We start from the raw sequence: 23,171 nt of genomic DNA, 5'->3' as shown, positions 1-23,171 counted from the left end.
ACTCTTCAGGTCTGTTACCAGAAAACAATAGTTTTCTGCTCCATAGGCCTAATTTTGTGTACTGTGTCAACTTATTATATCTCTTTTTTTCTGTCAGGTCTGAGGGCAGGACTTGCTGCGTCCATTGCAGGCAGCTCTATTATTAGTAAAATGTTGCTGGCAAATATCGATGCGTTTGGTGCTACGCCATTTATTGACCCAGATCCGGATTCATTGTAAGAAGGCCTGTATTTATTATTTTATTTTTTAAGATTTTTAATATGTTTCTATCAAAAGTTCTTTTAAACACAGTCTTAATCTTGTTATTCTCTGACAGAAATTATATGCAAAAAATCCTTACCCTGCATAATTTATCTTATAATTTTCAGATGATTAAGTGGTAAACATATGAGTTAATTGTCCCTGTCCTGGGACTAAGTGTCAGTAATTCAAAGTAGGCATGGAAGAGTTCTCACTTATTCTGTTGATTTCAGCCACTAAGAAGGCTATTCTGTTTTTTACAAAGAGTACGGTGACTAGGTATAATAAATATTTGATCAAAAATAATTCTATTGTTGACACAAATTGCAACAGCATACTGTTGCATATATATGTACATCCTAGTGGTGTTTTAAATCGTTCTCACTTACCCTGGATCCCTATACTAATTTGCAATTTTTAGAGTTATGGGCGTAATGTCCCGTGGTCTTTGGCGATTGCAGCAATCGTACCTGTGGTACTGAAGCCATGACTGCCTTTTTTCCACTTTCACAAATTAATCAGGGGAGCCCAAATCATTCCTCTTATCATTTAGTGAATCACCATTGAGGTGCCTGTGATTATAGTCACCAGAGGTCAATAACGCATAGAGCTGCTTGATGACCTGCATCAATTAAGTTGATGGCCCACCACCAGTTCATTTTGGTCACTTTTTTACTCCGCTGCAAACATTGTGTCTGTATAAAACACAAGTCTAGAGTATCGCATATAGCAAAGCTTTGACTGCCCATTGCTCTGCTTCACATAAAATGTAATCTTGTAAGCATCAACAATTCTCCTTTTCTCTGATCCACAAATCTTGAATGCAAAATGTGTTTTCAAGACTACCCTAGAATTGCTATACTCATTCTTCTGGATCCTGAAGGATTATGCAAGATAATGCAAAATATCTTCCATATTTTATGTTTGCAGATGGGATAGCTTTCCACGTGGAGCCGATTTTCACATTGTGTTTTTATTGTTATGTTTCTATTAAGTCTTAAAGCTACCCAGATAATGTGCCAACTCCTTAAACCCTCACTTAGGCAGTACTGATTTACAAGGGCATATGTGGGATAAATTCAGCCAGAGAGACAGAAGTGGAGCAATGTGAGCTGTCATTTATTCGGCTTCTAGGATTTGTTGGATTATTGTAGAACACTACTAGATGAGCTGCAGAGCGATGATTTTTGCAGAAAGAAGGACAGGCATGGTAACAAGCCCACTTGAGAATTGTAGATTACCTGCATTCTAATCAACTTGAACTGTTCCTACACATCAGTCACCTCTTTAAAAGACAAACGTGATTGTCTTCTAAAATGGTAAAGTTAAAATTGAAACCACAGAGTGTAACCTTTTGAGTAAAAAAATCATAGGAACCTTTTTTTCCCCTTTCTACCCATAGTTAAACCGCATCCTAGTGAATATCCCTAAAAAACATCAAGTCTGCCAAAACATCAAACTGCCAACCTGACCATTAACCAGTAGTCATATGTTAATCCATACCACACTTGTCATTGCTTAAGTGGCTAGTGCAGTGTGCATGTTAATGACTCTCTTGACTAGGAAAGCTCTTCCAGATCTCAAAAAAGGCAATTTATATCCTGTCCTCAACGACCCTATTCTCAACCCAAAGTCTGAATATGTTGGACACATCTTTATTGCACCGTATCTAGCAAAAATCAATCAGGAAGTCATACCACTGAACTGAAGACTCCGCTTAATTTCCTTAGAATACTCTACATCAGTTAGTGTCAATGCCCTCTCAAGTAGCGCAGAGCTCCCTGTCAGGTGCTTTTGATACCCTTGACCACCATATGATACTAAACCAAGCTCAAACTTTAGGAAAAATAGCCCGCCTGCCTTTACTGACTCAGGCTGTGACCATTGGTTTTCACTTGTGCATCCTCTGTAAAGTTACTCATTGGGGTCCACAATGACTCCTCACTATCACTCATATCTTCATCATCGTAGGAGAGTATATCATACAACAACAAAAAAAATACCAGAAGAATGGTGATGTGATCTCACAGTGGTGTCATTCGTGATGCCTTTAGTGATGTCATTTGTGAGGTTGTGAGCATGCATTGGGACAAATTATGGTTTTGAGATCTAACCCTAATTCGCCAATTTCCATGTTTTTCGCATTTGTTTCTTCACCATAGTATCACTTTAACTGTGTTTTTTTCATGACATTTCTGAGGTTTTTTTCTGCATACATTGTCTTCGGCAATAATGACCAATAAACCATAACCTACTAGCAACAGTTTTTTTCTTTCTTTAGTGAATGTGTGTATTTATACACCTATACACACGCATGCACACACACAGACATATGATACATAAATGTATGAGTGTGTGTGTGTGTATATATATATATATATATATATATATATATTACCTACTGGCGTTCGCCAGTAGGTATATATAGTTAGGATAAATTCCCTATGGGACTTTTGAAAATTCTATGTCTAATAACTTTGGCGTTTGTGGATGGAATCGGCTGAAATTTTCAGGAAAATGGCACATTTTGTTTCTGAGCAGCTCCTGAAAATTTGGTGGGGTTTCGTCAAGGGGGGGCTGAGAAAAAAGGGGGGTCCCAAAACGCGTTTTTTGCATTGAGTTTTCCATAGGGCGGTTGGACTCACTTTTAGCTCGAACGGCTGAATGGATTTGCACGAAACTTGGCAAAATTGTAGGGACTGTTAGCCCGATGTGCCTTTGCTAGGTCTCAATATATGTGCTCCAGTAGTTTTTGAGAAATTAACGTTCAAACCAAGATATATATCTGTAACAGCGCTCTGGGCAGCGATCCGGTCCGCTTACTTTTCGCTTATCGGAACTTTGCGCGCAGAAAGCTGATTGGCTCTCCGGTGTCTGTCAACATTCTAAACAGTCCGGAGCGGACGCCATCTTGTCTCTCGGTAGGATCGAGAGAGAAGAAGAGGTGGAAAACGAAGGGGGAATTTAATGAAAGGGGGCAAGGTATCCCCCTCTTGACCCCCTAGGAATGTTGTTGGGGTTATTAAAGGGTCCCGTGGGGAAAATAAAAAAAAAATGATTTTTCACGGTAGAAGCGCGGCCGCGAACTGGTAGCGAAACGGGAATTCGCCATTTTGTGCTTCGTAAATTAAATTACTAGTTATAAGTGGGTGCGGGAGACGTATCCTAATCCCCTATGTTTCCTGAGGGTGGGTGAGGAGGCTGATATATGTTGATACATCTCTTCCAGCGGCTGTGCGTGAGCTTTTTTTTTTTTTTTGCTGCGTGACAGTCCGGAGCGGCCGCCATCTTGTCTCTCGGTAGGATCGAGAGAGAAGAAAAGGTGAAAAACTAAGGGGGAATTTAATGAAAGGGGGCAAGGTATCCCCCTCTTGACCCCCTAGGAATGTTGTTGGGGTTATTAAAGGGTCCCGTGGGGAAAATAAAAAAAAAATGATTTTTCACGGTAGAAGCGCTTCACGGGCCGCGAACTGGGCCGCAAACTGGTAGCGAAACGGGAATTCGCCATTTTGTGCTTCGTTAATTAAAGTACTAGGTATAAGGGGGTGCGGGAGACATATCCTAATCCCCTATGTTTCCTGAGGGTGGCTGAGGAGGCTGATATATGTTGATATATCTCTTCCAGCGGCTGCGCCATCTTGCCTTTTTTCGAATGCCACAATTTTGTCGTGCACGGCAGCCATTTTAGATGCCAGGCTGGTCCCAGGCTATCACCTACCCCTGCGGATGTAGTTTATGGCCCCAGCTGTAGAGAATTCAGACATGCCAATCCTCCTGATTCAGGCGTGTGAGTACTGATTTCAGTGCTAGTCTCCCGCCTCCCGATTTCTGCAAGCAAAAACCCAGGGGCATATTACGAACAACTAGCGATAATTTTTGTCTATAACTTGTTTAGAGACAAAAATTATCGCCGCACATCGGCGATTTTTATCGCAGATAAACCTTGCTATTATCGCAGAAAAGTCAGCGATATTCATGTATTATCGAGCAAATGCTCTTAGCCATGTTATCCACCTCCCATTGGATAACATGGCTAAGAACTGCTCAGGGCAGGTGTTAGATTTTGGAGATATTCGCGCTTAGCGCGAATATGTCCAAAAGTTGGTAATAGAAGGTAGCGATGTTAGGGACTGTTTCCAGTCGCTAACATCTTGGCACGCCACTTTGCATGTCATTAGTGATAAGTATCACTGACATGCAAAGCCGGGCCCAAGATGGTCGCTATCTCCTTTTAGGTGTCACTAACTGGTGTTAGCGACAGCTTGATAATAGGGAAATAATTTTATCTCCGCTTTCATGGTTTTTAAAGCCAAAAAAGCGGAGATAAACCCCCTTGCTAATATGCCCCACGATTCCTTGGGGGTTTCAGCTGATAGGGCTTGGTATTGTGTTACATGGTAATTTTTCCAAGAAACGTCAGAGGGTCGATGTAGGGGTTCTAGAAGAGGTGATAAACCATTTAAGCCTCATGAACAAGCGCATGGTCTTTTAAAGATTTCTGAAGTACTCGGGGCGGCGGTGTGTGTGTGCCCTCTTTCAGGAGCGGGCGGGGGGGCACTGCCAGCAACTTGCCAGGTCAGGTAGTGTTCAACACGTGCATCACCCTTTCTCTGCCTGCTATTGCGCTCCATGCTTCGGAAAGGTAAGAAAAAGAACGTGCATTTGAGTTTGAAATGTCCGATCCTGCAGCAGCACACTTCCAAAGCCCACACATGACAATAACCCGATTCAAGGCCCCATTCACCCGTTTTTCAAAAAATAGATAACACTCCAACAAATTAAGGTTATAAAACTTTATTAACTTTTAACGATAATGAACAGAACAAAAACTAAAAACATTTAAACATTTATTAACACAAAAAGCAACAATGGTTAGAAGCTGTCTTTTGTGCGAATAGTCCCAAGGCAGCACAACGTGCAGAGTTCTGGACGGCACCCAGGTGATGTCGCCTGGGTGCCGCACTGGTTTAGGGATCCTACAATGCTGCTCCGAAAATTGGCGTGGGGCGTCCCGGGTGGGGCGGGGGGAGGCCTCGTCAGTAGCGGTCTGCTGTGCGAATAGTCCCAAGGCAGCACAACGTGCAGAGTTCTGGACGGCACCCAGGTGATGTCGCCTGGGTGCCGCACTGGTTTAGGGATCCTACAATGCAGCACAGAAAAACAGCGTGGGGCGTCCCGGGTGGTGCGGGGGGAGGCCTCGTCAGTAGCGGTCTGTGTCCAGTGTCACATGGCTGACACAACATGTACGACAGGCACCCAGGTGATGTCCAGTAAACTGCCGCACTGGTTTTGGTATCCTACAATGCTGCTCCGAAAATTGGCGTGCGGCGGCCCGGGGGGGGGGGGGGGGGGGAGGCGGCGTGAACGGGCCTCCCCAGGTGGCGGCCATCCAGCTGAGTTGCGCCCGCTCTTGCGGCTACAGCGTCTCGCTCACCATGTTGTTGAGTTGCTCCCACTCTTGCAGTGCAGCGATAGGCGGCTGCCACATGGCTGTCAAAATGGCGGACGGCTCTTCGGTTTTGGGCCTGGTCCACTGAAATGGCCCTGGGACACCTTGGAAGTCGGACGCTTGCCTGCTAGGGCTTGGGCTCCATTCTCGAAAAGCGTCCCCTCAGCCGTGAAGATTGTATAAAAGTCTTGGGGGCCCCCGACTCCCGCAGGCTTCCGGTGGGGAGCGGCTGCCATGATTGCTCGCGGAATGACCACGACGGAGCCACGAGATGGTGGTGCTCTCATGCTGACGCCAGCTTCAGTCTGAATGATCCAGAAACAAGGTGGGGCTTTCATCGTTTGGGAAAAAAAAATGTTCTAAACCAATGAAAAGTGTTATTTTTAGGTCATATGACCAAGCCTTCCATCTTTAGGAAACCAAAAGTAAAATGAACCAATGAAAAGTTTTATAAACAAGTCACATGACCTGTTATGCGACATAGGGCTACAAAAAGCGTAGAAAATCCGTTGGCACGTGAGGCGGCGTCAGTAGCGGACCGATGTGCGAATAGGCCGAAGGCAGCACAACGCGCCGAGATCCGGATGGCACCGAGGTGGTGTCCAGCAAATTGCCGCACTGGTGTGGCCATCCTACAATGCTGCGCCGAAAGACGGCGTGTCCAGCAGAATTGCGGTCACTGTTGCGGTACAGTGACTCGAACGCGCCGAGATCCGGATGGCGCCGAGGTGGTGTCCAGCAAATTGCTGTACTGGTGTGGCCATCCTACAATGCTGCGCCGAAAGACGGCGTGTTCAGCTGAGTTCCGGTTACTCTTCCGGCACAGTGACTCGAACGCGCTGAGATCCGGATGGCACCGAGGTGGTGTCCAGCAAGTGGCTGCACTGGTGTGGCCATCCTACAATGCTGCGCCGAAAGATGGCGTGGGGTGCCCCGTTGGCTTATGAGGTGATGTCAGTAGTGGACTGATGTGTGAATAGGTCGGAACCAGCACAAGGCGCCAAGATCCGAATGGCAAGTCCTGGATGTTGAGTGCCTCAGTTGAGATTTCTGAGCAGTGCTTGTAGAACTGTCTGAAGCTTATTTGCACCTGCTGCAGCTTCACTAGGTCCGGCGGAACTTGTTGCCTTTTCCTTTGTGCTTCTTTTCCTACAATGCGTTTCTTCTGAAGACACGACCAGGTCCCTGAATGTGTGCAGGGGGACGCTATTGAATGAATGAACGCGCCGAGATCTGGATGGCACCGAGGTGGTGTCCAGCAAATTGCCGCACTGGTGTGGCCATCCTACAATGCTGCGCCGAAAGTCGGCGTGGGGTGCCCCGTTGGTTTATGAGGTGATGTCAGTAGCGGACCGATGTGTGAATAGGTCGGAACCAGCACAAGGCGCCCTGCACTGTTGAGCCTTTTTCAATGTCTGTTTTTTGTTCTTTCCCCTCCATCAAAAACAAAACAAAAATACAAGGCGCCAAGATCCGAATGGCAAGTCCTGGATGTTGAGTGCCTCAGTTGAGAGTTCTGAGCAGTGCTTGTAAGACTGTCTGAAGCTTATTTGCACCTGCTGCAGCTTCACTAGGTCCGGCGGAACTTTTTTCCTTTTCCTTTCTGCATCTTTTCCTACAATGCGTTTCATCTGAAGACACGACCAGGTCCCTGAATGTGTGCAGGGGGACGCTATTGATTGAATGAAAATGGCGGCTTGACACAAAGCTGACTCAAGCGTTACTGTTGGTGCTATACAGACAAAAATTGGTTTTCAGTTTGTACATTCTTCAGGTTTTTTTTTCCATCCAAGTCTGATTGAGAGTTTGTAGAAAAATGGCTTCAGATTTTCCACATACTACTCTTCAACATTCTTCCTAAATGTAACAATGTGAAACTCACTAGGAGAACGGCTGTTTCTGTTTCCTTTCAAAATGCTGCCACCAATATTTTCTGAATGGAAGACACCATCTTGTAACATAAAGGGCCGAAAGGGGTTCTGGTCTGGCCGATGGTTGGTGGAGACATTTTGACTATATCTTGGACCTGCCCGGCCTCGCCCAAAATGGCGCCGGTATAAATGGGACTCGTAACTCTTTGCCCGCAAATGTATATCTAGAAAATGTTATTGTAAGTGGCCCTGTCGTATTTTAATTACAAAATGTACGTCCACCGATTCCGCAACTGTTAGACACCTTTGTTCTTGTCACCTAATGGCCCGCTCGTTACGTTCTTCTACAGTGTAAATGTCTCCTCATCATATACGATTTGAGTTTGCTCCGTGGCCGGCCCACGTGGTTATAGGCCCGTATTTGTATACTGACATTTTCACAATAAAGGTTTTTAAAACAAAACACGGTAGTAGTATTTTCATTTGTAAAGTTTTTACTTTTAGTGACTGTTTTCGAATCAGTAAAAGGCAAGTGAAATAAAGCAGTCCAATTACATGACGGATAAAAGGTATAATATGTAGGAACGCAGTAAAGATAAATGGTCAAGGGCAGTTGTGTTTTTCATGTCTGCAACATAAAGTGATCGATAAGAATCTGATAATCAGGCGTATCGGCGACTAAGACAGCAGGCCGAATCTCTTTTACTCAACGGCTCCGTCATGGAAGGAAGAAACGCCCTTTTTCTCGAAAAAGGAATATATTTTACTTGCAAGACAGTTGTAAATTTTCCGGGAAAGTACATTAGCTTGGAATATTATAACATATGTTTGAAAAAAAAATATTGTTCGAAAATAATAAAAAGCGTAATTTTTAGGTCATATGACCAAGCTTTTCATCATTAAATTAACAAAAGTAAAATGAACCAATGAAAAGTTTTATTAACAAGTCACATGACCTGTTATGCTTACGTTACGCGCTGCGCGCCGCGCCTCGGATCACTTCCGGGTGCGCTAACGCGGCGTGTCATAAAACGCATTACGCGACAACGTAGGTCAAGAATATAGTCTAAATGTCTCCACCAACCAGCGTTCAGAACACAACCCCTTTCAGCAGTCCAAAAAGTTCTGTTAAATGACAACAGAGGGGACAGGCAACAAGAACCATCAGTCAAAGAGGGGAGGGCAAGTTCTTCTCTTCCGGGTCATGTTGGGGCGCTACCGGAACTGATCGAATTGGTAGTCTACAGTGTTTCTGGATGTTTCAGACTAAAGCTGGCGTCAGCATGAGACCACTACCATTTCGTAGCTCCGTCGTGGCCATTCCACGAGCAATCATGGCAGCCGCTCCCCACCAGAAGCCTGCGGGAGTCGGAGGCCCCCAAGACTTTTGTAGAATCTTCACGGCTGAGGGGACGCTTTTCGAGAATGGGACCCAAGCCCTAGCAGACAAGCGTCCGAGTTCCAAGGTGTCCCAGGGCCATTTTAGTGGACCAGGCCCAAAACCGAAGAGCCGGCCGCCATTTTGAGAGTCCTGTGGCAGCCGCCTATCGCTGCACCGCAAGAGCGGGCGCATCTCAACTACATGGTGAGCGAGACGCTGTAGTCGCAAGAGCGGGCGGAAAACAGCTGAATGGCGGAAGAGGCACAGTGTAGCAAAAGCGGGCGGAATGGCAACTAAAACGATAAAGGGGCGCCCCACTACAGCTTGTCTTCAGGTCAAACGGATTGTGGGACAAGGTCCAGAATTGAAGAGTCATCAAAAGGCAAAAAGTACCGCCGGACCCCGGGAGCCGGCCGCCTATGTCGGGGGCGATCTCAGGCTACACCAGTGCTATAAGACTTGGGGAGGGTGTCGGAGCCAAGCGTCTTCTCCGAGTCCATGGCCATCACAGCGCCCCTCAGGGGCCTCCGTCAAGCTGTTTAGGAAGGTAACATATCACATTGTTTTCTAATGCAGTCAGGTCCACAAACGACACTCACTTACTTTGAGAATAGTGAAGCTGCAGTAGGTGGAAATAAGCTTCAGACAGTGTTACAAGCGCTGCTCAGAACTCTTAACTATGGCACCCAACATCTAGAACTTATGCTATTTGAGAATGGTAGTGACATCGAAGCATCTCAGGGACCAAAACCATTAACGTACTTTCACGTATGAAAATCTTACTTGGGGAGGGGGCAGGAGCGAAGCGCCCCCTCCCAGTCAGCGCCACCACATCGTATGTTGAAAATCTGAAGCCATCGTTCTACAAAGTCAACCAAACTTGGATTGAAAAATCTAGAAAAATGTACAAACTGAAAACCAGTTTTGGTCTGCATAGCATCAGTAGCAACGCTTGAGTCAGCTTTGTGTCAAGCCGCCATTTTGATTCAACAAAGCACAGGCATTGAAAAAGGCTGAAATTCAGAACTCTAAACTATGGCACCCAACATCCAGGAGCTTGCTATCCGGATCTTGGAGCCTTGTGCTGTTTTCGATCTATTCACACATCGGTCCACTACTGACATCATCTTATAAACCAACGTTATGTAAATAGTTTTTTAATAAAATGTTTTACCCTGTTTCTTTGCTGGTGTGTTGTCTATATTTTTAATATTTGCATAGGGTTTGTCATTATTTTGTGCGGGATGGGTGATGGAGCCGAGCTGTCTTGCAGCCCTCATGGTGTGGAGCTCAGTTCATCTCACTATTTTCGTATTTCTCAAGAAGGGTTGTTCCTAATATTTCTATTTTAGCGAGGTCAAAAAGAGATCCAATTAGTGGCCTACTGATTTTGCTCGATTACTTTTATTTTTTTACACGATTTTTCACTATCTGCAAAGACTAAACAGAGTATTGCGACTTTGTGCTTGTTTGTAAATAGAGAATGATCCAAAGAGAACCAATTCTAAAACAGTAAATGCTTGGACAACAATCAATCAAATGGAGAGACAAGGAGGTACGACGGATTACAACGGGGGTAAAGGCCTGCGTTAACTACCCTTCTGTATCTGCAAAGAGAGAGTACTACTAAGGCAAAAGAGGGGAGGGGGGGGGGCAGCGTTCAAAGCACATCAGCGTGCATAAATACGAAAATGTTTTTATTTATCACGTACTTGACATTTTAAAGCTTTTCATATTTGCTATTAAAAAACCAATGAAATTCACAGAAAAAACCATAGGTTATAGTGGATATATAGTTAGGAATTTGCATTTACAAAACCTTGAAAATTCAATGAAAAAACCATAGGTTATAGGCCATATATAGTTAGGAATTAGCATTTACAAAACCTTATTTTACTCGCATAAAACCATTGAAATTCCATATATAGTTAGCTAACTATAAGCGCTAACTATATATCGCGCACCCGCAATCCACTGCTGATGATGTCACATATTACATCATTCATGACATGGTCAGTGACATCACTGATGACATCACTGATGACATCTCAAATGACATCACTGATGACAACTCAAATGATATCAATGATGACATCTCAAATGACATCACTGATGACAACTCAAATGACATCACTGATGACATCTCATTTGTCATCACTGATCACATCACTCATGTGATAATACAATGAACCTCTTCAGACTCTAATATAACCTTACATACACTCAGTATAAACAGACACTCACAGACTGTCACTCATCCATGGAGTTACTCACACACCTAGTCAGTCATGCAAAGAATCAATCACACCTCCATTTCCTCAACTATACAGTTATACACATCTTACTTATTCAAACATATAATAACACATATTTACTCTCTTATATAATCCCTGATACAAGCTCACAGTGATCGATACAGCCACTCACACATTCACTGGCTCTTATGTTCAGTTATTTATATATCTCAACTCTCACATGTATTGTGTTTTACATACGTACTTACTTGCACATGTAGCAATGAGAAATCCATTCACTCACCAACACACCCATGCACAGTCAACCGCCCATATAGCTGTTTCCACATGCACTCTTGAACTCATACTCCTAGTGAATCAACTGCTTACACATCTATGCACAGAGTCACGCACCTCCCAGCCACCCACACACACACTCAGCCTCCCATTCAAATATTTGGGCAACCAATCAATAACCCATATGGCCACTCTTATAGCTACTGATCAACACATGCAGCAGCTTACACAACATCAAACATACTGATGCACGAATTAAGACAGTTTAGTCACTAACCCATGTACTCAATGAGACACATTTAATCACTCACTCATACAGTCAGTCATGCACCTACTAAATTCTTCATCCAGACACTTATACATCCACTCATTCTTCAATATTTAAACTTTACAGACACATACAATCACTGGATGTTGTGATCAGTGATGTCATCAGTGATGTCACTGACCATGTCATGAATGATGTAATATGTGACATCATCAGCAGTGGATTGCGGGTGCGCGATATATAGTTAGCGCTTATAGTTAGCTAACTATATATGGAATTTCAATGGTTTTATGCGAGTAAAATAAGGTTTTGTAAATGCTAATTCCTAACTATATATGGCCTATAACCTATGGTTTTTTCATTGAATTTTCAAGGTTTTGTAAATGCAAATTCCTAACTATATATCCACTATAACCTATGGTTTTTTCTGTGAATATATATATATATATTTTTTTTTTTTGCGAGGGGTGAGGGGGTTCTGGTGATTAAAATTCTGCAAACGGATACCAGTGTGCCGGCCCCTTCTTTTCTTCTAACAACCACATGGTACCAGGAGTTGTGTAGCTATATATATATATATATATATATATATTCGAACACCTTTTCACTCCAATTAGGCTGAAAAACAGGCCAGCACACAGGTCTCCGATTCCAGAATGTTTATTGCAACCCCATCACCCCTAACAGACGCGTTTCGCTCGGAACGAGCTTCGTCAGTATATATATATATATCTCCATCCAAAATATTATGATCTCCCCTACCGCACCTCACTTCCTTCGTGCAAAACTCCAGTGGTAGTGAGCCACTACAAATTAATCCACTCAGGCAGACAGATCCGTATCCAGCCAAGAAAGCGTGCACTTCGGGAAAGTAATAGCAAAGTGCTTTAATGTGCAAGCCTCAAAGAACGAACAGATGCGTTTCGGCACAACTCCTTTGTCAATGTCATTGAAAAAGGCGTTGTGCCGAAACATATTCGTCAGAGGCCGTTCTCCTTGCAATCTGCACATGGTGTTTTAAGAATAAATAAGAGAACTTTCTGTTGCTGTGGTGCCGTGACTTTTGTACCAATACGTGGGAAAACGAAGGAATCTGAAGCAATATATATATATATATATATATATATATATATATATATATATATATATATATATATATATATATATATATATATATATTATATAAGTCATCATTCCGGTTTTGTTCACAAGGAAACCAGCCTCTGCATACCAGGTAAAATTACTTTATTGTTCCCAAACGCGTTTTGAGGCAACAGCCTTTTCTTCCGTGGGCAAGCTGAAAACCATGTGACACAGAATGCATGCGCTTTTGTATGCTGCCTTCTGTGGGTCCTTTTTGGTGCATGCAGGGACATGTGATATGGTTCCTTATTCCATGTTATTCTTTATAGAGTTCCATTTTGTAGTTATAGTTTGGATTCCCAGAGATAGGAATTCCTAGGATTTTCTAGTGCTAATTACTTTGCTCCCGTTTACTGAATCTCCACGAATCTTTGTAAAACTATCCTTTTTTTCCTACATTAGCAGATGATGCAAAGTTTCATGGTGATTAGTTAAGGGTGGCAGAAAAAAATGTCCCAAAGGCATTTTTCCACAAATTCATTTTCCATTGACTTTTTGCAGGCACGTAGAACCAAAACAGAGAAACAGATTTTAATGAAATTTGGCAGGAATAAAGATTATGGTCTGGAACGGATCCTATTTTCCATTTCATAAAAATCTTTTCAGTAGTTTGTAGTTATAAGGCACAGAAACATATTGATGTCTCAGGCGGTGGAATACAGAATGTATGTTAATATGCAGCGGGATTTCTCCCCGCAGGGAATCACAATGCAGTTGTTACAACAATCGCGTTGTGATTCCGCATACTATTCCGACACAAGTTGGAACAACGACTTGCGGAGGGGGGCGCTGGATGTTGGAATAGTATAATTTACTATTCCAACTCCTGTCTTTGCAGGTACTAGGGAAGGTGTTGGACTTTCAATCCAACACCTTCTCCCCCCCACCCCCAAGTCGTTGTTCCGATTTGCCGAGTAATGGTATGCGGAATCACAACGCGGTCGTTGTAACGACCGCGTTTTGATTCCCTGCGTTGAGAAAAATTCGAGGTAAACGTTGTTTACCGTACACCGCGGTAATTGCCTGGTATAATGAAGAACTTGCCGATGACCAGGCATTATATGATTGGCTAATGACTTCCTTTACAAAAGTAAAGGTAGTCATCTTGCTTAGACCCCATTTTCAAAAAGAACAATTGATGGACAGAATTCAGAACAATGTCATACATTCACTCTGGTACAGAGATATGGGCTTAAATCCATCGATTTTATTTTACTCACCATGCCACTCCAGTTTGGACCCAGCCATATGCAAATCATTCTTGACCCTGCACCCAATGAGAACAGTCCAGCCCGAACTGTGAGGCCAGGTCCTCCCTGGCTTGGAAACAAGCATCCTAGGATTGGTTGCTGGCTTTCAGCCCAGATCAGCCAGGATAGCTTGACTCCAGTGGCATGGAGAGCACGGGATCCACGTCTGGGCAAACCCGTCCTACTCGGGGTGACACATTTTGGTTATGTCCTGGATATGGGCTTTGGATATAGGCAAGTAGTAGGTTGTATTGTTTTTCCCGACATATTACCATTCCATAAGTGGTAATAGGTCGGGAAATTATGTGTATATTTCTACACATTTTTCAAAATGTTAACAGAGTACTGCGGTACTACCTAAAAAAAAAGTCTGCACCACTCCACGCTTCCACTCCTTTGTAGGACATGCCACCCCACTCTACGCCACTCCACGTTCCATATCTCTACCCCATGCCACTTGACACCACTCCTCTCTACGCCACTTAACCTTACATCACTCTATGCAGTCCACTCTACACCATTCCACTCTACGTCACTCCACTGTAGACTATTCGACTCTATGCCACCCCACTCTATTCCACTATACGCCACGACTCTACGTCACTCTACACCACTCCACTCTTTGCCTCTCCACTCTATGCCACTCCACTCCACTCTAGTGTATGCCACTCCACTGTATGCTAATCCACTGACCACTATTTCCCTCTATGCACCTCACTTCATTCTACGCTTCTCTGTTTGCCTCTCCACACTATTCTGTTCCATTGTACGTGACTCAACTCTACACCCCTATGCTGAAAATGTATTCCACTCAATGCCAGGCCACTCTGTCAACACAACACAACTCTACGCCACTCCACACCACTGTACTGTACGCCACTTTACGTCACTCCACTATTCCACTCTATGCCATTTGACTTTATGCCACTCTAATGAACGCCACTCTACCTTATTTCACTGATTGCCACTTCACTTCACTGTACGCTGTTCTATTCAGTATCACTCCACTCTACATAACTCCACTGTACACTATTCCACTATACACCACTACACAGTGCACCACTCCGCTCTAAGCCACTCCACTCTACGCCACTACATTCTATGCCACTCCACTCTAAGCCACTCCACACTATTCATTTCTATGCCACTCCACTATATGCTATTCCACTTCACACCACTCTACACCATTGCACTCTACCCCTCTTCACTCTATTCCACTCGACGACACTCCAATCTGCGCCATTCCACTTTACAACACTCTAGTATACGATACTCCACTCTACACTATTCAAACACCTCTGTATTTTCCACTCTTTGCTATTCCACTGTACACCACTCCACTCTATTCCACTCTTATCTGTGCAATTCCACTCTACGCCCCTCACTGTATGCGGCTCCACTCTACGCTATTCCACCCTACACTGCTTAGCTCTCTGATATTCCATTCTACACCACTCCACGTTATGCCACTCCACTCTCTGCTGCCACTCTACTCTACACTATTCCATTCTATGCCACTCCACTATACATGACTCTATGCCACTCCACAGTATTCTACTCTATGCCACTCCTCTCTATGCCAATGCACTGTATGCTGTTCCCCTGTATGCCACTTCACTCTGCACCACTTCAAGCTGCTCCACTGTACTCCATTTCACTGTACAATACTACACTCTTCGACACTGTATCCACTGTACTCCTTGACAGTCCACTCAACGACACTTGACTCAACGATTTGAAATACTTTTTTTTTAATTAAAAAATAAAAACCTTTGAAATTCAGTGAAAAAAACAAAGGTTTAAGATTAGTTATAGTTAGGTAAACTTCATGTATTCTTTCTATACAAACCTAACTTTAACTACACAAACATTAGAAATTCTAAAGTGATAATTATACCATACATTCATAATTTAAACACAACCACCTTCAAATGTCTGTAACTTTATGATTTTTTTTCTATACTAACCAAGCTTAAAGTACACAAACATTACAAAATATAAAGTTATAGCTATACCTTAAAATAATAATTTAAAGAAATTGGCTAAATTGCAAATATCTTTTAGTCTTACACAGATTGCTGTAGTGGATGAGGTCCTTCAAAAAGGACAGAATACCATCACTCACATTGACGTTATCCTATTTCTGAATAAGGATAACCCATTGCCTCGGGCTGTATGCTGTAGTGAATGGACGAATGTGAATGTGAATGGCACTGTAACAAACCAATGAATGGAAAGAGCTGGTTGAAAGTCCTTATTAGTAATTGCATTAGAAATATAATGTTAGTAAATCCAGAATGTCTTGGCTAATAACAAAGGTAAAAAGTATTGGCTTTCACTAATCTGCACCTAATCTGAAAGGAAGAGCTTGAGTTGGAGGAGACTCACATTTTAGGGTGGGGTGCATGTTCCTGAGCAATAAGCCATTTGGACCTTACCATACCATGGTATGCTACTTCTGTAGTCTAATCCATACACTTTTACAATTAAGACCAACACTGTAGCCCAGAAATACAGGTTACCAGAACGTTAAAAAAAATGATAACACGTTTTGCAAGGGTGTTATTTAGGGCATGTACGGATTAGATCTGGTAACATTATTTTGCTGATTACATACATCATGGACTGCTTTTAATAGTAAATATACCTCTGTGTAAATATGCTTGCAACTGTTGAAAAAGACTAAATATAAGTTGGAATGGAAGCCATAATATTTTCTCTGAAGCTAGGAGTCTGGCATGCAGGTTGGATACGAAATGGCTCATGGTGTTAAGCCTTACTGATTAGTTCCATCACTTATTTCGGTTCTTGAGGATAATAAGGTCTGTGATATCTCTGCTGGGATTGAGCCAGCTGCCTTACAAGCACGAGTTGCTAGCAGCTGTGGATTTTGATTACCTAGATGTAGCATGATGATGACAGAATCTGGCTAAACATTGAAGCTGAATGATCTGATAGTTTAAGAGGAAGGGGCAGAAGCAAGAGCCCTGAGAAACACTACAAGTTAGAGGCTGGTTTGGGGATTAGAAAGGGAGAAGGGAGACCTGCTTTATGCAGACGCTCCGGTTGGGTCTCTCCAGTTTAGCACAAAATCATCGAATGCTGTGAGATCTAGTATTAAAATGTTTTAGTATATCCCTAGTTGGAAATGGCCCTTTTTGCAGGGTTATCCCCAAACTTTTTGCTTCTTCCTCCCTTATTTTTCCTGACCTGTGGTTGTTGGCAATAGGACTCTGGGCACCTTACCACTGCTGATCAGTGCTAAACTGCATATGCTCTGTGTAAATTGTTATTGGTTATCCATGATTGGCATGTTTCTATCACCAAGAAGTCCCTAGTAAAGTGCACTGAGTGTGCCAGGGCTAGTGATACAAATGCTACTAGTGGGCCTGCAGCACTGATTGTGCCACCCACATGAGTAGCCCTAAAATGGTTTCTCAGGCCTGCCACCGCAGTGCCTGTGTGCAGTCTGTGAACTGCTATGTCCTCCTGGTCAGTGTCCCCACTGACCAGGCCAAACCCTTCCCTTTCTGTGCACATTATTCACCCCTATGGAAGGCCCAAGGTACCCCTTTGGGCAGGGTACAGTGTATGTGAAAGGTAGAGCATTTACTGGTGCAGGTGACATGCTCTTGTAGTGAATTACTGCCATTTTCGTTTTTCACTATTGTAAGGCTATCTTGCCTATAGGCTATCATGGGGAATGCTGGCTACAGTGTCTACCAGCATATCTTCCCATAGGAGCAAGATAGGACATACAAGTCTAGTATCCCTGAACTCAGAATTTAATAACACATCTTTTAAGAAAAGGTGGTTTTAAATCCTGTGTTTGAGATCAGCACTTTTAGAAAGTAGCTGTTCTCTTGTCTGACCTTTCTGTTTGCGTTGGCCTGTTTTTGAATTGACTGTCTGGTTGGAGAGTGACAGGGACTGGGGAGCCCCAGGGGGCTGGCTGAGTCAGCCCTAGGCTGAATGACTGCATCTGCATCTTGAGTGGTGGGAGGGGATAGCACCTGGGCCTGAATGGGACTGTGCCTGCCCCCCACAGTGCTGGCTCCACCCCCTGTGGTGCGTCTGAGGTCTCTGCCCTGCACTGTGAAAGGAGAGAAGGAATCATGTCATCAAAGTGCTCCAGGGCTGTGCTTACCCTCCACAATGCTGGCTCCACCTCCTGCTGGGCGTCTGACGACCCTGCCCCTCTATCTGAAAGGAAAGGAGTGGCCAGGAAAACAAAGTGCTCAAGGAAAACCCAGAACTGGTTCAGACCGGGCTCAGAGCCCTCCTGCACAAAGGGAACAAAGACTTTCAGGACCCCGGACTACAGAAAATTAGATCATCCTGGAATCAAGAAGGAACCCCTGCCAAGGAGAAAGCTGGAAGACTGAAGAAGGAAGACTGTCCTGCTGTGTGATGCTGGACTGACCTGCAGTTGCTTTGCTGCCAAGGAGAGGGGAAGGGCTTTGCTTTGTGCTGTGTCCCCTTGCTTGAAGGGATCTCCAAGGGCCTGAGAAGAGCTGGCTCCTTGTTTTGAAGTCCCAGGAACAAAAGGACTTCACCCCCAGCTTCCCTGAGCTCTGCTGATAGAGCTCTGTCCTTCCTAGAGTATTTGGGCCAGTTGTGGTGCCTCTGGAAGTTGTACCTGTGTTGGGGAGCTGGAAAATCATGCTTTTAAAGAACTTTCTGCAAGTTTTGTCGCATACCCGGCAGAGCGAGAAAATTCCCGCTGCTACGAAGACCGAGATCGTCGCAGCGCCTGTCGCCGCTGCCTGAAGACGTCGCACCCTTAGTTAGGGGAAGATTTCCACCGCTGCGAACATAGTCGCAGAGCCTGTCGATGCTGGGTGAGATCACTGCATCACGTCCATGCGAGAATCGTCGCAGAGTCATCGCATAGAGGAGCTGCGAGAGGAAGATTGCCGCTGGACCGCGCATCGTCGCCCCGGGGATCGTTGCAGCCCCTGAGAATCATTGCATCGTGCCTTTGCAGGAGAAAACTTCCTACGGAACCTACGCACCGGAATCCATACAAATCATCGCCTTCCTCCCCATACAGACCGGATTCATCGTAACACGTCCGCTGCTGCAGCGGGGCTGTCGCTAACGCCTCCCCAGGGTCTCAGGAGCAACGCATCGCTTATTTTCCACCGCTCCAGCTTCTGTGCTTGGAACTTTTTATCGCTAACAAAGGTACTGTGGCTAAACGTGACGCAACTGTGAACTTTTCACGCAACTGTGGATTATTTCAACGCTAACATTAAGAACTCTTTTGCAACCATATTCTTGAACTGTGTATGTTGGACTTTTGTTGTTTTGGTCTTGTGTAGTTTAGATTAAATATCTTTATTTTTCTAAACTATTGTGGAGTCAGTTTGTGGTGTTTTCACTGTGTTACTGTGAGTTTTGGTACAAATACTTTACACATTGCTTTTGATAAGCCTTGACTGCTCGTGCCAAGCTACCAAGGGGGTGAGCAGGGGTTATCCAAGAGTGTTTCCTCCTTACCTTGACTAGAAGCAAGGGTCCCTATTTATTCAGTGGTAGCTACCTCTGCCAACTAGAGACCCCCAGTTCTAACATCCTTATAGAACCAAAACATCATTTTAGTCTTTTTGATTCTCTACAGTGATCCTATTTAATGCAGACAAATACTGCGTTCCAACATACCATTATTATAGTTCTGTTAGTTCTTTGCAGTAATGGTAATTAATTAAACATATAGGACGACAAAGTCATATTAAGATATTGGAGTTGCTTTTTTTGTTGTTGAATTTAATTTTCAAAACCTGCATGAGAGCACATGCCATAAGTACGTTTCTTTTTGGGGGAATATGTCTTTCTTTTCCATTCTATGTAGCTCACAAAACAATTATCTAGGCTTTGGTGAACATCTAGGCTCCATAGTCCTAATCTTTCTTTACTCTAATTAGTTGTCTCAGGGCTGTCAGAAGAGAACATTGGGGACCATGAAGTTAATATTCATATTTAATTAACAATGTTACAAAATTATTAAGCATGTCAGAAGACGAAATATGAGGCAAGTCATTGCTGGCTCAATACATCAGAACGTTCTCTTCTCATTACTTGCTTACCAGCTGTCCACTAGAATTCTTAGCATATCCTCTGGTGAATACAGTGATATTTAAGATTATTGGAAAGGTTCGGGGCCCAGAGGGTTCCCAAAATGATTTTGCATTTTGACTGATTATTCATTAGTGTTGTGTGTCCTTTGTCTCGGACTATAAATGCTATGATACTCCGATTTCAATCTTACTATATCAGAAGGCAATCCTTTTACCATTTATATGTGTACTTTCTTTTTCGAGTGTCTGAACTTTCATCACAGTGATGTGCCAGTGAAATTAGAGCCTACAGCAGACAACTTTACGGAGTTGGTCAGCCATTTCACAATTTACCATTTGCTGTGCTCTTGCTGTCAAGGAGGCCTCTGAAAACTTAGTATGCTCTTTTGGCTGATTAGCTCCAATTGTGAGGCATCAGTTTGCATTAACGTTTTCTTTCTGAAAGCAGATTATATATGTTTATAACATCAATATGATTAGCACCTCAGCAGAGTTTTCTCAAAGCCACAGTTGTATACTTTGACTCTGCAGAATAGATTTGTGAATGCATATAGAAAATAGCATCAGCTGTTATGGCTGTTCAAGCAGAATCACATATATTGCCACCAAAGAATCAGTAGAAATAAACAGTTTTTTTCTTTACATTTGTGGTTACATCCTGTATAGTGGAAACTATGCAACCCATGCAACTTATAATGTTCTTTAACATTTGTATCCTCAGCAACATGGCTCCTCTGGTACTCAGTGAAGACTTAGGTCAATGCATTTTCCACAACATTAAGCTGTCTCCATGGTGTGGTAACCGTGCAAATGGAATTAGTTGTGGCAAGCAATTTATAGGTTCTCTTAATTTGCTTCATTGTTTTCTTTCCTCCCCATGAAAAATATATTTTCCATGTGGCGAAATGTTCCATGCCACCTGACAATATGGGTTTAGTTGAGAAACTTTTACACTCAATTTTCCTTGTTAAATGCTTTCAAACTGTTGGCAGTGTTTGTGAAGAGCCACAGTGTTCCGTCAACCGGTGTATTTGCCTCATTCCAAAAGGTTGTCTCCACCCAACCACTACTATTGCAAACATCCATAACTTTAGTTGTTTTGCAGTTGTAAGTGGTTTTAAGGAGTGCCAAATTCATCAAATGTTGGTTATGTAATTTGGGATTTGGTTACTTAAACAATAATCCACCTTTTTGTGGTTGTAAGTATAATTCACAAAAGCAAAGGTCTTGTAAATGACACCCTATGTTTGCACTAACGATGAGATTATGCTGGTGATACATACAGTTTGAACTTCTACTGACCTAGACAGAAGTGTTTTGGAAGTTGGTAGCCTGGGCTCACATGCCTAGTGAATAAATGGATACTGCAGTTGTAAATAAAAGTCAATGTATGTGCTGTTTATACATGCAGAATATACGTATTGTAGTGTTGGAATACTTTTACAACAGTCTTTAGAAATATTCAAGAGCCGTATCATATATGTCTTTACAGAAGTGATATATGGATATGTTTGTCTTCACACAGAGAAGGCTATTCAGAGAAGTGTGTCATGAACAACTACTTTGGAATTGGATTAGATGCAAAAATATCATTAGAATTTAATAATAAGCGAGAGGAGCATCCTGAAAAATGCAGGTAGGCTTGTGATCCTGTAAATGGAATTCTTTCATTTAAGGATTTCCAGTGTATTTTATTTGTATTGCTGCTTTCTACATTGAGTGATTAGATGTGGTTTATTTTCAGAAGTCGAACGAAGAATATGATGTGGTATGGAGTTCTTGGAACCAAAGAGCTATTGCAGAGAACATATAAAAACCTAGAACAAAAAGTCCAGCTTGAGGTACGGTGGCATTTTTATAATCTATTTTAAATGTATCTGATCTCACATCCTATAATTTAAAGCTTCTCTTTCTGTATCGTTGATGCTCAGAGCCTTCTGTGGGAGGTGTTTGTTAAACAAGTGCTACTGTTTTTGAGTTTTTATTGCAATAAATTACAAAGTTCAACAGTTTGGACACAGCAGTATTGTGAATGTGTGGAGGCTGTGTCCCAGGGCAAATAAATATTTTTTAACAATTTTAAATACCCACTGTATCCTTTTTAGTCTATGCAAGTATCCGTTTGTCATGTAGTGGCATATTCTACTATGATAAAATAAAGAAAATCATTGTGGAAGACCTGCATGCTGCTGGCTCTGTCAAGAACCAGCAGGATTAAACAATGCTGCAAACTCAAAAGACTACCTCATCAGGGGCACTCCAGCCATTGGCATTAAATGCTGTGTCAGTAATAAAGTGTGAGCAATGAAACAGACTTCTATAAATAAGTGGGACCATGTAACTACTACTGCACAGCAAGAATAATATTTAAATTCTTGCTGAGTTCATCTAGTAGACATATTTGAGGCTAATAATTACCATCACATCTTGTCCCAAATGTGTCTAACCATACTAATCTTTCACAAGCAATCTCTCAACGTCACAAAACCTGCTATAGGCTGGGGCAAACTTTATAACACCTTCCTATTCTCTTGTCGACCATTCCTTACTAAAAATCCTTGAAAGCTTTGTGATCAGTCAACAAAAACAATCTCCATAATGGTATGATGTCTGATTGTAAAGCTGGTAGTACTGAAACTGCAGCTCTACACATCATTGATGCCGCTCTGTCCATTTTGAATCATGCTTGCTCTTGCTGTTTCTACTTGACCTATCAATCAGATTGATACCAGCAAGCTTAATTTTTTTTTCGTTTATTAAAAGGCAGCGTAGGCATTGTGGGGGAATGTACTTTGTTCTAAACCATATCTAGACTAAATTGACAGCTCCCCTTCTAATCCAGTTCCTGTGCCCCTGTTCTTGAATGGCGTTCCATCATCTCTATGTATCTCCCCCCTCACAAAGCCACCTTCAATGCAACAGTCTTTCTGATATTGGGGATGGACCTCTTTGATCACG

At 43.0% G+C, this 23,171-nt stretch overlaps 1 protein-coding gene across 3 annotated transcripts in view; it reads left to right on the top strand.

Moving 5' to 3' along the window:
* The window catches only part of DGKH (diacylglycerol kinase eta), a 749,224-nt gene that overhangs the window by 562,048 nt on the left and 164,005 nt on the right, over positions 1–23,171 (top strand). For 2 of the 3 annotated variants that reach the window (XM_086935028.1, XM_086935027.1), the window contains exons 18-20: positions 98–215; positions 21,739–21,849; positions 21,958–22,054. In XM_086935028.1, coding sequence (XP_086791154.1) covers positions 98–215; positions 21,739–21,849; positions 21,958–22,054 — 326 coding nt within the window. Of the gene's footprint in view, positions 1–97; positions 216–21,705; positions 21,850–21,957; positions 22,055–23,171 lie in introns of all 3 variants that reach the window. The other variant, XM_086935026.1, reaches the window with a different exon arrangement.

This window comes from Lissotriton vulgaris, chromosome 8 (genome assembly GCF_964263255.1).
Source record: "Lissotriton vulgaris chromosome 8, aLisVul1.2, whole genome shotgun sequence".
In the NCBI taxonomy this organism is placed as follows: domain Eukaryota; kingdom Metazoa; phylum Chordata; class Amphibia; order Caudata; family Salamandridae; genus Lissotriton; species Lissotriton vulgaris.
The sequence above is the reverse complement of the archived record's forward strand: the minus strand, read 5'-3'. Positions and strand labels throughout refer to the sequence as shown.